Genomic DNA, 15,309 nt, shown 5'->3' with positions numbered 1-15,309 from the left:
GGGATTACAGGAATCCATCACGAAGGCCAGCTGAAAAACAATACTTTTTAGAACAGCGGTGATAGGTGAAATAGAAGATGAAGACTTATCATGTAAAATTTTAAAACCTTAAAAATCATGAAATTTTTAAAAACTGATCAACAAAGTGGCAAGATTTAGAGCAAGGTTGAAATTGCTTATTTTATAGAGAGCTTTTTGTGTGTGTGTTTTTTGTGCTGGGGATTGACTCTAGGGCCTTGTGAGGCAAGCCCTCTACCAACTGAGCTATATCCCCAACCCCTTATGGAGAGCTTTTAAAAATAAATTTAGGGGACAAAGTATATGGCCTAATGGTAAAACGGTTACCGGAGTTCTGTCCCCAGCACCACAGAACTAGAATGTCCTTCCCCCACTTCTCCACTTGATAGATTTCTAGTACTTTTAGACTTTGCTCACCCACTCTGTCCTCATGAAAAGCCTCAACTCGTGCAGAGTAATTGCTAGGCTTTCCACCTATGTCTCTACTACATCGTACATCTGTCATTGTTTGGGCAAACAGATATCGAACACTTGTTTTTTAGATTTAATGCTCATAACAAAAAGCTGAAAAAAATCTTACACCACTCACATTTCCCATGGACTTGGTAGGTTATCGCTTCTCGGCCTTTTGGCTAAGATCAAGTGTAGTATCTTGGGTAGGGGTTTTTGTTAGTGATGTTGTTTTTGCAGAATTGGGGGGTTACGCTCAGAACCTCCCATAGGCTATGTACTCTAATACTGAGCTAACTACCCCTGACTTTTTTTAAAATATTGAGACAGGGTCTCACCAAGTTGCTGAGGCTGGCCTTAATTTTGCAATCATCCTGACTAAGCCTTCAGAGTCATTGAGATTACAGGCATGCACCACCTTGCCAGGCAAAACTATCTTGACTTTTAAAACCAACTTTCTTTCTCCAACTTGTTCTTAGGCCCATGAGTTCATACACAAAGTTTCAGAAAGAAAAAATTCAAACTTTGAAGGAAACACAAATATTTCCCTTCAGAAAAATCATAGCTAAAATGTTTAGCTATCCATGTTCACTACTGGCCTCAAGTTGAGAGATTTCACTGCAGTGGTTCAGGAAGGCTCGTAATCCTTCCATTCAAATCAACCCTGGCCTGTTAAGTAGCAAGGGAGAGGTATGGAATGGATGCTCCCTAAAAGAAAAAGACTTCAGAGAGTTCAGACCTTCAAGTCATATATATGAAAGTTTACTTTTGCTGTGCTGGGATGGAATCCAGGGACTTTCACATGTAGGTGAGCGCTCCACCACTGAGCTACATCCTTATCCCCCAGTTTCTCTTGAGACAAGGTCTTGGTACATTGCCAAGTGACTGGAAATACAAGTGTGTGTCACAGTGCCCAAATGAAGAAAAAATCTTAAAATGAGTTCTGTGGGGCTGCTACAAATCCATGTTCTGCAACACCACCCAAAGAAAAATAGGCAAAATGCCTATCTACCTCCATGCTAAAGGGCACAGTGATACTCAAGCAGGTGTAACTGCATCCCATGACATGTTTCCTTCCTGTTTCCTGGGTTATGTACAAGGATGCCAAGACTCTCACAGTTATTAGCACTCCCTCTTTTTAATTTTTTTTTTGCGGGGGGATGGGGGGGTTGTACCAGGGATTGAGCTCAGGAGCCCTCAACCACTAAGCCACATCCCCAGCCCTATTTTGTATTTTATTTAGAGACATGGTCTCACTGAGTTCCTTAGCGCCTCACCATTGCTGAGGCTGGCTTTGAACTCGCGATCCTTCTGGTGTGCACCACCACACCCAGCTTCTCTCACCCTTTCTTTAATAATTTGAAACGCTGACATTGGTCTGGCTTAAATCTTTCTTTTGCACCTAGGTAAGACTATTCTTTCCCTATAAAAGTTTTCTATGTTCTACTTTAGTCAAAAACTACAAACACTTTGAAATTAAAATATGAAATGTTATGAATAAAAAATAAATGTGGGGTCCAAAATCCACAGTTTGAGATAGTCAACAGCATGGCTTATATAATACCCCACCTCACCCTTCTCAGCAGCATGTTTAGGCAGTCACTGCAAGGCTGCTCTAAAATTATACGGTCATTATGGTCTAACAGTCACATTGGAAACAGCAACCTAAACCCACACCAAGATGGACTGTCTTCTTCAAGAATTCCAAATGTCTTTTGCAATAGCTTCTGCAAGGCCCCAGCCCCTGAGAGGGTGGTGGTATGCTGGGGACATGAGTCCCCCAAGAAGCTGAGTGAAGTTTGGAGATTAATACTGGAAACTGCGCTTTGTCTGGATATCATCAAGAATCTGCTGTAGTTCCTCATCTTCAAATCGCCCCTCCAGGCTGCAAGAGAAGGAAAAGACATGAGTGTCTCAGCAATTGACAATTTCCCCACTCTTATTTTATTGTTTAAAATATTTTTAGTTGTAGATTGACACAATACCTTTATTTATTTATCTTCATGCGATACTTAAGAATAAACCCAGGGCCTCACACATGCTAGACAAGTGCTCTACCACTGAGCCACAACCCCAGCCTTCCCACTGTTATTTGGGCATGTTCATCTCCCAAAATTGCTTACCCATATCTCCTGTACCTTTATCTTTCTATTGTATTTCTTTTTTGCTTTTTCTTTTTTTTTTTGTACGAACATTACAAAATATTTCAAATCCATAAAAAGATATTTTTAAAAGCCTTAACAATTAGACATACTTGATTTACCTTTCATAACTATAATAGAAAAATTGAGGGCCCATCCCAATACTTCTCCCCTTCCTTCCCCAGAAAAAAATCACTGTCCTAAATTTATCATTTCCATACATATTTTTTACTATACATATACTATATGTATCCCTAAGTGATATACAGCTTAGGTTTTCAAAGTTTATGTTTTTAAACTTTATTTTATTACTTAAAATTATTTTTTTTTCTGGTCCTGGGAATTGAGCTCCTACTCTGCCAGTGAGCTACACAGTCTTGTTTTTAAACTTTGTAAGAAATGGCCCTGGGCCAGCATGGTGGTACATGCTGTAATCTAAGCAAGTTGGGGGGTTGAGGTAGGAGGATTGCAAATTCAATAACTTAGTGAAACCCTAAGGAACTCAGCAAGAACCTGTCTGAAAGCATAAAAAAATGGGATATATTTTGTGTTTTGTTGCACTGCGCCCTGCAGCTAAGAAGCCAGGATATCAACTTAGGTGTGTGTACTGTTTCTAAAAACCACAAACTAAATATAATGAATTATCAATATAGTTTAGTATTTGCTAATTTTACTACATTCTTGTTATGTATTTTTAGGGAAGTCATAGGATTATAAATGCAATTTGAATAACGTTTAAAACCACATTTTATGACAAAGAGCCTTAAACTTAAATGGCCAAAGCACTGGTATATATGCTCTAAACAGAACTTTAAGAGCTTTGTTTTTCTGATATTAAAAAGTTAATAAAGGGGGCTGGGGTTGTGGCTAAGTGGTAGAAAACTCACCCAGCACGAGCAAGGCCCTGGGCTCAATCCTCAGCACCACATAAGAAAAATAACTAAAAAGGTATTGTGTCCAACTATAACTTAAAAAATAAAGTTAATAATGGGGCTGGGGATATATCTCAGTTGGTACAGTGCTTGCCTCACATGCACAAGGCCCTGGGTTTAATACCCAGCACCACACACAAAGAAATGGCATTATACTATACATATTCTTTTGCAATTTCTTCTTCCAAATTCATTCTGGCATGTGTTGATGTTATTTCATGATGTTCTAGTTCATTTTTTTCATTGCTGTATAATAAACATTATATGACCATAAAATGATTCATTTACCCACACTCTTGTTGATTGATCTGTTGTTGTCCAATCCGTGCTATCATCAGCAATAAACACTGGAATACATATCTCCTAAACGTGTGTGGTATGTCTTTAGGACATGTACTCAGGAATGGCCTTTTGGGTCAGAAGATACAATCATCTTTAACTTTACTAGATGCAATCAAATTGCTTTCCACAGTAATTTTACTAATTTGCAACACTAGTATTAATATATATGAGTTTCAGCTATTCCATATTCTTACTAGCAACCTATAGAACCATCATTCTCTCATATACTGTTAAAAGGTACTCCTGTGCAATGGCACATGACTATAATCCCAGCAGCTCAAGAGGCTGAAGCAGGATAGGATGATTGTGAGTTCAAAGCCAGCCTCAGCAACTGTGAGGTGTTAAGCAACTCAGCGAACTCTGTTCCTAAATAAAAATACAAAATAGGACTAAGGATATGGTTGAGTGCCCCTGAGTTCAATCATACACCTTTTATTTTTTTTAAATTAATTTTTAGTTATAGGTAGACACAATGTCTTTATTTTATATTTATGTGGTGCTAAGGATCGAACCCAGTGCCTCACGCATGCTAGGCGAGTGCTCTACCTCTGAGCCACAATCCCAGTCCCAATCATATACCTTTTGACACAGTAATTCTATTTGTGGGAATTTATCCAAAACACACATATTTTATCTCAACTGGTACTAACCTTGGAATCAGAGCCTTGGACTCCTCAGCAGTCTCTGGGCAAAGGTTGGCCAAACAAGCCAACTCAAACTTATGTAGCTTTTTCTGGAGCAGCAAGCTAATCACAGGAAAGGAAATAAAAAAAAAAAAAAAAAAAGAATGATCAACAGAAAAAAGGAAGGTCATACATGGCTTTATGTGTGCAAAGCTCAATACTGCCCTTTATCTCCAAACCCCATTTTTTCTGTTTTTGAATATAAACGGTATTCTAGTAAGGCAAATATCGGTGGGTTCCATGGGACCCAAGGAGTCAACCATGTGATTAAAGGGTTAGAATTTTCAGGCTCTCCTACCCTCCTCACTGTCTAAGGGAGAGGGGCTGAAAGTTGAGCTGATCACCAATGCATAATGTTGTGGCCAATCATGCCTACATAATGAAGCCTCCATAAAAACCAGAAAGAACAGGGTTCAGAGTTTCCATGTTGGTGAATAAAAACATAGCCATGTTCTGGCTATATTCTGGCTCCATGGGAGGATATCACATCTCAACTCCAAGGAGATAGAAGATCCTGTGCTCAGGACCTTTCAGAACCTTGTCCTATGTTTTTCTTCACCTGATTGTTGAAGCTGTCTGCCTGAGTTCAACAGGCTGTTTTTAACAAATAAATCTAATTTAAGGAAGGGGTCACTAGAACCACCAAGGAAAAGGAAGTGGGTAAGAAGTTCAAGTCACAATCTGAGATTTGTAATTTATATCTCAAATAGGGGGCAGTCTTGAGGCCCCAAGTTCTTAACCTGTGAGGTCTGACACTCTCCAAGAAGAATGTCAGAATAGAACTGAATAACAGCTGGTATTGAACTGCTTCGTATGAGGGGGAAAACTCCTCATATATCAGGTGTCAGATGTGTTGTGCCAAGTGACTATGTCAATAGGAAAAAAGGATTTGTTTTTTTCTTTCTCAGAAACATCCTCAAATGCATACTTCTTTGTGCATCTGATTGATTTCTGTGTGGGTATCCTTTTGTTCTTTGTTCTATTTATTTATTATTGGTACTGGAGATCCAACCCAACGGTACTTAACCACTGAAATATATCTCTAGCTGAGGTTTGACTGGAATTTGCAATCCTCCTGCCTTAGTCTCCCAAACTGCTGGGATTATAGGCGTATGTCACATGCCCAATAAAATATACTACCACTCCTTAGTGGTTTTTTGCAGTACTGGGAATTGAACCCAGAGCCTCACTCATGTTAGGCAAGCACTCTACCCCTAGGCCACACCCCAGCCCTCAAATTATGTTTTAAGTTTTTTCACCATTTTCTGTATACTGAACGTATGAACGTCTGCTAGTTTCATTTTTAACTACATTTTTAATTATAAGCCTCTTCCAAATGGAATTACCACAGTATATTTAATTACTGCTGAATCTTTAGGTTGTTATCTTTGGTCATTAAAGATAGTTCTAAAGGGTCTGGGGTTCTGGCTCCATGGTAAGGCACTTGCCTAGCACGTGTGTAGCACTAGGTGGTTCAATCCTCAGCAACACATTGGAAAAAAAAACAAAAAACCTAAATAAAGTTCAAAAACATAGTTCTAAGAGTGGACAGTGTCGTTCAGTGGTAGACCTCAATGTTATACCATGTGTTTAACATGCTAGAGGCCCTGGGTTCAACCCCCAGCATCCAAAACAAAGCAAAACAAAAGTGGCCAAAGGGACCAGGCATGGTGGCACATGCCTGTAATCCCAATGACAGGAGGCCGAGGAAGGAGTATCCCAAGTTTATAGCCAGCATTAGCAACTTAGGAAGGCCCTAAGCAACTTAGCGAGACCCTGTCTCAAAACACAAAATAAAAAAGGCTAGGGAGGTGGTTCCATGGTTAAACGCCCCTGGGTCCAATCCCTGGAACAAAACCAAGTAAACAAGTAAATAAATAAATAAAAAGTGGCCAAAGGGAATTTTGGTCTTATAAACAACTTAAATTTTTTTTTTTTTTTTGGTCTGGATGCAGTGGCTTGGGAACCTGAAGCAGGAGGATCACCAAGTTCGAGTGTAACCTCAGCAACTTAGTGAGACCTTATTTCAAAATGAAAAAAAAAAAGGGGCTGGGTGCAGTGGCTCACACCTATAATCCCAGCAGATCAGGAGGCAAAGGCAGGAGGATTGTGAGTTCAAAGCCAGCCTCAGAAAAAGTGAGGCACTAAGCAACTCAGTGAGATCCTGTTTCTTAATAAAATACAAAATAGAGCTGGGGATGTGGCTCAGTGGCCAAGCGTCCCTGAGTTCAATCCCTAGAATCAAATAAAAAGAAAGAAAAAAGAAAAACTGCGGGGAGTGCTGTGGATCAAACCTAGGGCTCCAACATGCTAGTCAAGTGCTTTGTCTCTGACCTAGATTCCCAGCTTAATTTATAAATTTTTGTCAGACATTGTTTTATTTACATTAAACTCACAAGTGTCTGGGAAAGGGAGGAAGAGGCCGTGAGGTGGTATACAGCTGTAATCTCAGCAAGCCAGGAGGCTTAGACAGGAGGATCAAGTTGGAGGCCAACCTCAGCAATTTAGCAAGTCCCTAAGCAACTTAGCAAGATCCCTGTTTTAAAAAAATAAAAATAAAAAGGGATGCAGATAGAGGAGGTAGAGCTCAGTGGTGAAGCATTCATGGGTTCAATCCCCAGTACCAATAAAAAGAGGTGGGGATGGCATTCTACCTGCAGATGTCTAGTAGTCTGAATTAACAAACTTTCTTTTAGCACTCACCTACGGACACTTGCAATGGTCTCTCTATTTTTGAAATGACTGAAACGGGAAGTGTAGTTTAAAGTTTTCATGAAGACTCCTGAGAGTTCCTGCTCATCCTCTGCACTCTCATTTTGTTGCTTTCGATGCTCCAGAAGCATATGAACTTCTGAATTTAGAAGAGTCTCTGCTGTTTCAAACTCTATTTGTGAAAAGCATAAAAGTCAGCTGAAAATATTCCTTCAAAGCCAGCTTATAAATGTTCATTTTGCATTTGAACATCTTCATTTTCATTCACACTTATGTACCACAGGAACAGTAGAATTCATGTGATATCAAAATTTAGCTCATTTGGGGCTAAACATTTTCTGACACCAAAGAATCTGACCTGGACATGCTATTAAACAGCAATACATCCTTACTCTAACTGGGCAAGTTACTGATTTAAAATCAGGGACCATTAAGAATTATTTCTTGCTGGGCCTGGTGTCTCATGCCTGTATTCCCAGCAACTCAGGAGTCTGAGACAGGAGGATCACAAATTCAAGACCTGCCTCAGCAATTTAGTGAGAACCTGAGCAACTTAGCAAAACCCTGTCTCAAAATAAAACATTTAAAAAAATTATTTCTCTCTAGCCTGTAAAAAGTCATAGTATTTTTTTTTTGTTTTATTTCTTTTTTTTTAAGAGAGAGAGAAAGAGAGAGAGAGAGAGAATTTTTTAATATGAATATTTATTTTTTAGTTTTTTCGGCAGACACAACATCGTTGTTAGTATGTGGTGCTGAGGATCGAACCCAGGCCGCATGCATGCCAGGCGAGCGCGCTACCGCTTGAGCCACATCCCAGCCCAAAAGTCATAGTCTTTATAGTTCTACAATGCTAACACTGTACTCTCAATTTTAAGAAATGTTACATGTTAAGAAATGACAAGGTGGGCTGGGCGCAGTGGCACACACCTGTAATCTCAGTGGCTTGAGAGGCAGAAGCAGAAGGATCATGAGTTCAAAGCCAGCCTCAGCAAAACAGCTAGGCACTAGGCAACTCAGTGAGACCCTGTCTCTAAATGAAATACAAAATAGGGCTGGGGATTTGGCTCATTGGTCAAGTACCCCTGAATTCAATCCCTGATACCTGCCCCCACCCCCCAACCCCAAAAAAACAGGGCTTAAAAAGAAACCTATGACTACTTTCTATAATATATAGCAACCATGTGGGTCACAGTGGCACATGTCTGTAATACCAGCAACTCAGGAGGCTAAGGCAGTAGGCTAGTTCAAGGCTATTCTTGGCAACTTAAGATAGACCATTAGCAACTTAGCAAGACCCTGTCTCAAAAATAATAAAAATTGTGGCTGGGCACGGTTGCCCTTGCCTGTAATCCCAGCAGCTGGGGAGGCTGAAACAGGAGGATCTAGAGTTCAAAGCCAGCCTCAGCAATGGTGAGACACTAAGCAACTCAGGGAGATCCTGTGACTAAATAAAATACAAAATAGGGATGGGAATGTGGCTCAGTGGTTGAGTGTCACTGAATTCAATCCCCAGTTCCAAAATAAATAAATAAATAAAGATTGTGCCTTGCATGCACAAGGCCCTGGGTTCAATCACCAGCACCATCCATTCATCCATCCATCCATCCATTCTGTGGATGTACTCAGTGGTAAAGCACCTCTGGGTTCAATCCCCAGTACCAAACACACACACACACACACACACACACACACACACACACACACAGAGAGAGCAAGCTATATTTTCAGAATAACACTATTAAAAATGCCACTATCCCCTTGGGAAAATCATTTCTGTGACAATGTTCCTCATACTTATCTCAAAGTATTAGAGCTGGGTTTTGTCTGCCTTTCTTTCCCTTTCTAGTGATTTCTTCCAACGTAGGAACCATTTGCAAACATGAATTCATGTTTATGATCCTAAGAGGATGCAACAGCAAGAAAAATCTATGGAATTTAAAGGTGATATGGGTGTGCTTACTAATAGAGAAATCACTAATATCTCCATCAGAGTTAAGCCTTCCCATTTTTTGAGGAGGAAACAGTATTTTTATTAAAAAGGCACTTAGTGCTGCCAAATATAATAAGTAAAAAGATATTTCCCACCTGACGGCAGCAAAGTTTGGAAAAAAAAACAAAAAAAACCTTCAGTACATCATAATCTTTTCCAGTCCCTTAGCCTATTACAGGAGATATCCCCACACTACCTATTATGAAAATTTACTTCTCAGCTTCAACCATCTGGGGTATAAGTTCAGGTGAAGAAAATAATGCTTCAGGCAATTAGGGGAGAAGATATCAAATCAGGACTCTAAGACCTCAAAACTGAAGTGAGAGGGACAACTGACATAACACCTGCCACAACCTGCTCCCCCAAAACAAGACAAGGCAGCATATTTTATTTTTAGTTGAAGATGGACACAATATCTTTATTTAGTTTTATGTGGTGCTGAGATTCAAATCCAGAGCCTCACACATGCAAAGCAAGTGATCGACTACTGAGCTACAACCCCAGCCCCAGCAAATTTTATTTTTATTTTGAGACAGGGTCTCACTAGATTGCTGTAGCTTGGCCCCAAACTTCTGATTCTCCTGCCCAAGGATGGTCTTGCATGTGTGTGTGTGTGTGTGTGTCTCTTCAGGGATTGAACCCATTTTATATTTTATTTAGAGACAGGGTCTCACTGAGTCGCTTAGGGCCTCACTAAATTGCTGAGGCTGGCTTTGAACTTGTGATCCTCCCGCCTAAGCCTTCTGAGCCACTGTAATTACAGGCATACGTCACTGCACCCAGCCATAAATGGTCTTCTTATGCTGCATATTTTTCACTCTGGTACAAAATGGTTTAGAGGATTTCTTTAGATGGGGAAGGAGAGACTAGGGTCATATAATTCTTTTTTTTTTTTTTTTGGGAAAAAAAAAAAAGGCTCATTTCCTAATTTCAACAGTTATTGCTAATTGTGTACAGATAAAGGAAGATTTTATTTGGAGGCAAATATATCTGAAAGCTACTACTGACAGTATTCACCTTTGTGATCTTATCTACTCTTACAATCCCACAATAAAATATCACACACTTATTTACATTCTACAGTAAAGGTTTCCTTATTTTCTTTAGTACTTACTGTTATTCCTATTTCTCTATGTATATTCTAAAATACATAATAAACATTTTATATGCCTATATCAGCTGAGAAGATTAACAGTTAGTGAGAACTCTAAAACTGTTAACTGATGGAACTAAGATCTAATTATATCCAACTCAATAAATCATGTGTATCAGATGTTATTTAAGTTAATCAAAAACAAATATCTTCAGGGGCTGGGGATGTGGCTCAAGAGGTAGCGCGCTAGCCTGGCATGCGTGTGGCCCGGGTTCAATCCTCAGCACCACATACAAACAAAGATGTCGTGTCCGCCGAAAACTAAAAAAAAAATAAAATAAGAAAGAAAAAAAAAAGTTAAAAAAAATCTTCAGAATGTAAAAGGAATCCAAAAAGAAACCAAATTAAAAAACTAAGTTTATATATATATATATATACACACACACACACATATATATATAATATATTATATTAAAAAAAACTTTACCATGGAATTAGGAAAACCATCTTCTTTTTAGTTATTATACCTTAAAAACTAAGCACCTATTTCCATCTCACCAAAAATGTCTATGATTTTGTCCCATGGAAGAACTGAACCTCCATTCTATAGGAACTGTTTGCCCTTTAAAATAAGTAGATAGATCTGGGTGTTATAGTACACACGTGTAATCCCAGCTACTCAGAAGGCTGAGGCAGGAGGACTTACATGTTTGAGGTCTTTGACCCTATCTCAAAATAAAAAATGATAAGGGAAGGGAATGTAACATAGTGGTAGAGCATCCCTGGATTCAATCCCAGGTACCACAAAAATAAATTAAAAAAAAAAATAAAATTTCTCTATAGTATGTAGTCAAATTTTGTAGAATTTCTATAGCAATTTTTTTGCCGGGGGGGGGGGGGGGGGGTTGCAATGCTTTGGATTGAACCTAGCAACCACACAGTAAGCAAGCACTCTACAACTTAGCTACAACCCCATCCCATTTGTGTGTGGGCAAGTGGTATGTTTCTTTCTTTCTTTTCTTTTCTTGTGCAGTGTCAAAGATAAAATTTAGTGTCTCACATGTTAGACAAGTGCTCTAGTACTTGAGTTACACTTCTAGCCCCTATGTGTATGTTTCTGTAAGCATAGGTTTCATAATATGGAAGGATAAGCACTTAACTATTTACAGTAGCTTCCTCTGGGTCAAAAGCATATGGAGTTTCACTTTTTATTGTGCATATAATTTTTTTTTTAAAAGGTACTGGGGATTGAGCCCAGGGCCATGCACATGCTAGGCAGGTGCACTATTATTATTTTAGTTTGTTTCAGCGGACATCTGAAGATAAGATTATGTCTGAGTCTCTTGGAGGGGTAGGAGCCTATGCCAGTTAACAAGCCCAGGAGGGTTTCACAAGGAACAACCTTCTCCTTCCCCGTTTTGTGATGTTTCACTTCCCTGACTCTGCTCATCCCCTTCCTATACCTTCACTCTCCCTTAAGCCCAGAAGTCCTGTGCAATCTTCACAGGTCTCTCTACTGCAATATTACGGATTAAAACCTGTCCAGGGCTAACGATGAACGCACTTGGCCAGTATGCGAGAAATCCTGGGTTCAATTCCCAGCATCACAAAATAAATAAGTAAAAGAAAAAAATCCGCCCTGACCACTTTGGTGTGCGGCTGTGTCTACCAGCACTTTGGAGGGACGTTCACAGATAAAACTATCACTTAATGCTCGGCGGCGGTTCGCGTCTGTAATTCCACAACTCGAAAGGCTGTGACAAAGGACAGCAAGTTCGAGGCCTCACTCAGCCACTCAGCGAGGCCCCAAAATCAAAATAAAGCATAAAAAGGGGGCCGGGGATGTAGTTCAGTGCTGAGCGCTCCTGGGTTCAATACCTAGTATCAAAAAAAAAAAAAAAAAAAAATGGTAACAAGAGGCCGCCAAGGACTCCAAGGATCGGGGAGCGGCCCTCTCCAGAAGGCACAATGCAAAAGGCAGACCAGAATCATCCGTGCTCTGGGGGACCCTCAAGGGTCGGAGTCCGCGTTCATCGTTCAACGTTGCCCGGGAGACCAGCCCCCACAATCCGCTGAGGCGTCTTGGGCGAAGCTGAGAACCCCAGGCCTGTGGCGACCACGTGAAGTGGCAGGAAGAATCAAGCAGCCCCGTACCTCACCTTTGGGAAAGATAAGCTGTGAGGCGTCCTCTTCCACGTCACCAGCCCGCGGATCACTGCCGCCGGCCGCCATAGCTGCACCGCTTACTACTACAAACACCGCCGGAAGCGGAAGCGTGGAGCAGCTGGCTGCCGCCCCGGAAGGGGTGGGACGGAGGCGAGGCCTGGAATGGGCGGGACCGGAAGGGCAGCGGAAGGAGGAGGCGCGAAGAGGGAAGTAAGGGTTGGTTACTGGAGGTTCTCGGTTAGTGGCGGGTCGTCCTGCGCCGGCTGGCGTTCGGAGAAAACTGCCCTTTTTCTTCTCCAGTACTCCCTTGCTGCCCATCTTGGGATGGATCCCTAGGCTTCCTAGGATCAGGGAAGGATTAGGTGAGGTGCAAGAGTGCGCTAAGGGACTGACCTAAAGAACTGCCTTTGGTGGAATGCTGGATAGGTTACTCCGAAAGCGTGCAATGGAATTGTTCTGTGACTGAAGCATTGTAAAGATTTGATTGATTTCTTATAATCTGATATTTCTGAACCCATGGACAGTAATATTGAAACGCCTTTATCACATCTTTTGGAACATTTGGATGGTAAGTGGAAAATTAAACAAATGAAAAACGATGCTGTCTTCAACTCCAGAGAAAATAGAAGATTGTACAATAAGGGGAAAAATCATAGCCTACTACTTAGCTCTTTAACAAAGAGTATTTGGATAGTCATAATGGAAACTCTGCTGATTTAATAAAAATTTAAGGTTTTATCAGACAAGAATGAATATTCCTTTAACTTGTAAATATAATCATTCTTACAGAATTAATTACTGTGTATCTTTGTTTCCAGAAGTATGTATAGAATAAGATACTATAGCTGGTTATATAGTATTGACAGGATTTGTTATTTCAAAGTGCTTTTCTGCACAGTTTATCAGAGCTGCGGTACAGAGTCCTGGGAAGTAATCCTTAGTTATGCTGCAGCTGATTGACAGAAGTGAAGCTGGAACTCCTTGGCAAACTTACTTTCCCTTTGTCACTCCCACAGACCTTTACAAAGCACCTACTAATTGTTGGACCTTGCACTGTGCTGGCCCAAGGGGTACCTGGGTATCCAACTCTTAATTTCTTTACACACTCACAGAGCAGGAGAGAAAGGTCAATAGGTGCAAAAAGAAGAAAGGAGAGTTACAAATACAGTGATATGTCACAGGTTGGATTGTCCCCAACATTTTTATTCAGGAATTTGTTATGAATGACTTTGTACAAGACCCTGGTGTTGAAAAGACCTGGCAAAGATCTGTCCCTCAAGGAACTCATTGAGATTAGTTGATTCGAGTTCTGGTAAATAATATGAAAGTCAAAGAAAGTGCCATGGAAAGATCAAGAGAAAGGCTGATGTGGTTTGGATATAGTTTAAGTGTGTTGTCTAAAGGCTCATGTGTTGGAAGCTTGGTCCCCAGTCCAGTAGTGTAAGAGGCTGTGGGGCCTAGTAGGATGTCCTTAGGTCATGGAGAAGGTTATCCTTAGAAGGGATTAACTAGTTTCCTGAGACCCTATCTCTCTGTGGCTTTCTGTCTTGCCATGTGATGTTTCTCTCTTATACATGCTCTTGCCATGATGACATATGCTAATGCTGTGCCCTTGAACTCCAGAACTATGAGCTAAATAAACCTCTTTTTTTCTTATAAAATTCCTAGCCCTGTTAGGGAAAAGATAGATGAGGATGGTGGGAACACAAGATTTAGAGAATAATTTTATAAAATGGACCCACTGTGCCAACCCCCACATGCTTTCTTTTCCAACAAGCAATTTACCTGCATCCTTGCCTGGCCTAAGTGGACAGGATGTATCACATTCCTCAGCAAACAACTACCTGTTCATTGCAAGCCCAAAATAATGAGGTTTTTTGGGGAGAAGTGTTTTGTTTTTTGGGGTACCGGGGATTGAACTCAGGGGAACTCAACGACTGAGCCACATCCCCTGTCCTTTTTTTGTGTGTTTTATTTGGAGACAAGTTTTCACTGAGTTGCCTACTGCCTCACTGTTGCTAAGGCTGACCATAAACCCGTGATCCTCCTGCCTCAGACACCTGAGCCACCCCACCCCAGCCAAAAATGTTGATCAGAGGAATCCGTATTTACCCTGAAGATGGAGAATTTTGTGACTAGATCCTGAAACTCTGGGAGATAAGGAGTTCCTCCTAACCTTAAAATCTGTAAGAATGTATGATTAAGAATCCAATTAGGGGGCTGGGGTTATGGCTCAGTGGTAGAGTGCTCACCTGGCATGTGCAAGGTCCTGGGTTCGATCCTCAGCACCACATATAAATAAAATAAAGTTATTGTGTTCAACTACAACTACTAAAAAAAAAAAAGAATCCAATTATCCATAATGGTGGAATGTGATGATCATTATTATCCAAAGTACAGGTATGAAGACACGAATTGGTGTGAATATACTATGTATAACCAGAGATATGAAAAATTGTGTTCAATATATGTAATAAGAATTCTGCTGTCATATATAAATAAAAAAATAAAAATTTAAAAATTAAAAAAAAGAATCCATTTAGCCAGGTGTGGTAAACATTCCTTTAATCCCAGCAGTGGGGGAAGCTGAGGCAGGAAGATCTGCAGTTAAAAGCTAGCCTCAGCAAAAGCTAGGTGCTAAGTAACTCAGTGAGACCCTGTGTCTTAATAAAATACAAAATAGGGCTGGGGATGTGGCTCAGTGGTTGAGTGCCCCTGAGTTCAGTCCTTGGTACCAAAAGAAAAAAAGAATCCAATTAGAACCCATCACCATGGGCCAAGG

At 40.4% G+C, this 15,309-nt stretch overlaps 1 protein-coding gene and 1 pseudogene across 1 annotated transcript; one reads left to right on the top strand and one right to left on the bottom strand.

Annotated features, from left to right (window-relative positions):
* Positions 1–539: 539 nt before the first annotated feature.
* Positions 540–12,633, bottom strand: Polr2d (RNA polymerase II subunit D). The gene is made up of 4 exons (XM_027936783.2): positions 12,521–12,633; positions 7,270–7,450; positions 4,534–4,629; positions 540–2,353 (listed from the first exon to the last, which is right to left on the bottom strand). The coding sequence occupies exons 1-4, from the start codon at positions 12,591–12,593 to the stop codon at positions 2,275–2,277; spliced, it is 429 nt and encodes a 142-aa protein (XP_027792584.1). The 5' UTR covers positions 12,594–12,633; the 3' UTR covers positions 540–2,274.
* On the top strand, positions 631–771 carry LOC114093977 (U2 spliceosomal RNA; annotated as a pseudogene).
* Positions 12,634–15,309: the final 2,676 nt, after the last annotated feature.

The sequence above is a fragment of the Marmota flaviventris genome, chromosome 11, assembly GCF_047511675.1.
Source record: "Marmota flaviventris isolate mMarFla1 chromosome 11, mMarFla1.hap1, whole genome shotgun sequence".
Taxonomy (NCBI): domain Eukaryota; kingdom Metazoa; phylum Chordata; class Mammalia; order Rodentia; family Sciuridae; genus Marmota; species Marmota flaviventris.
Note: the sequence above shows the minus strand (reverse complement) of the source record. Positions and strands in the feature narration are given on the sequence as shown.

Bases quoted from the DNA above. Each gene is read 5' to 3' on its own strand.
- Polr2d (XM_027936783.2), bottom strand. From the start codon at position 12,593: ATGGCGGCCGGCGGCAGTGATCCGCGGGCTGGTGACGTGGAAGAGGAC. The intron at 4,630-7,269 runs GTGAGTGCTAAA...TCCTGTGATTAG, and splicing joins ACCATTGCAAGTGTCCGTAG to CTTGCTGCTCCAGAAAAAGC. The intron at 2,354-4,533 runs GTTAGTACCAGT...CTTCTCTTGCAG, and splicing joins TCCAAGGCTCTGATTCCAAG to CCTGGAGGGGCGATTTGAAG.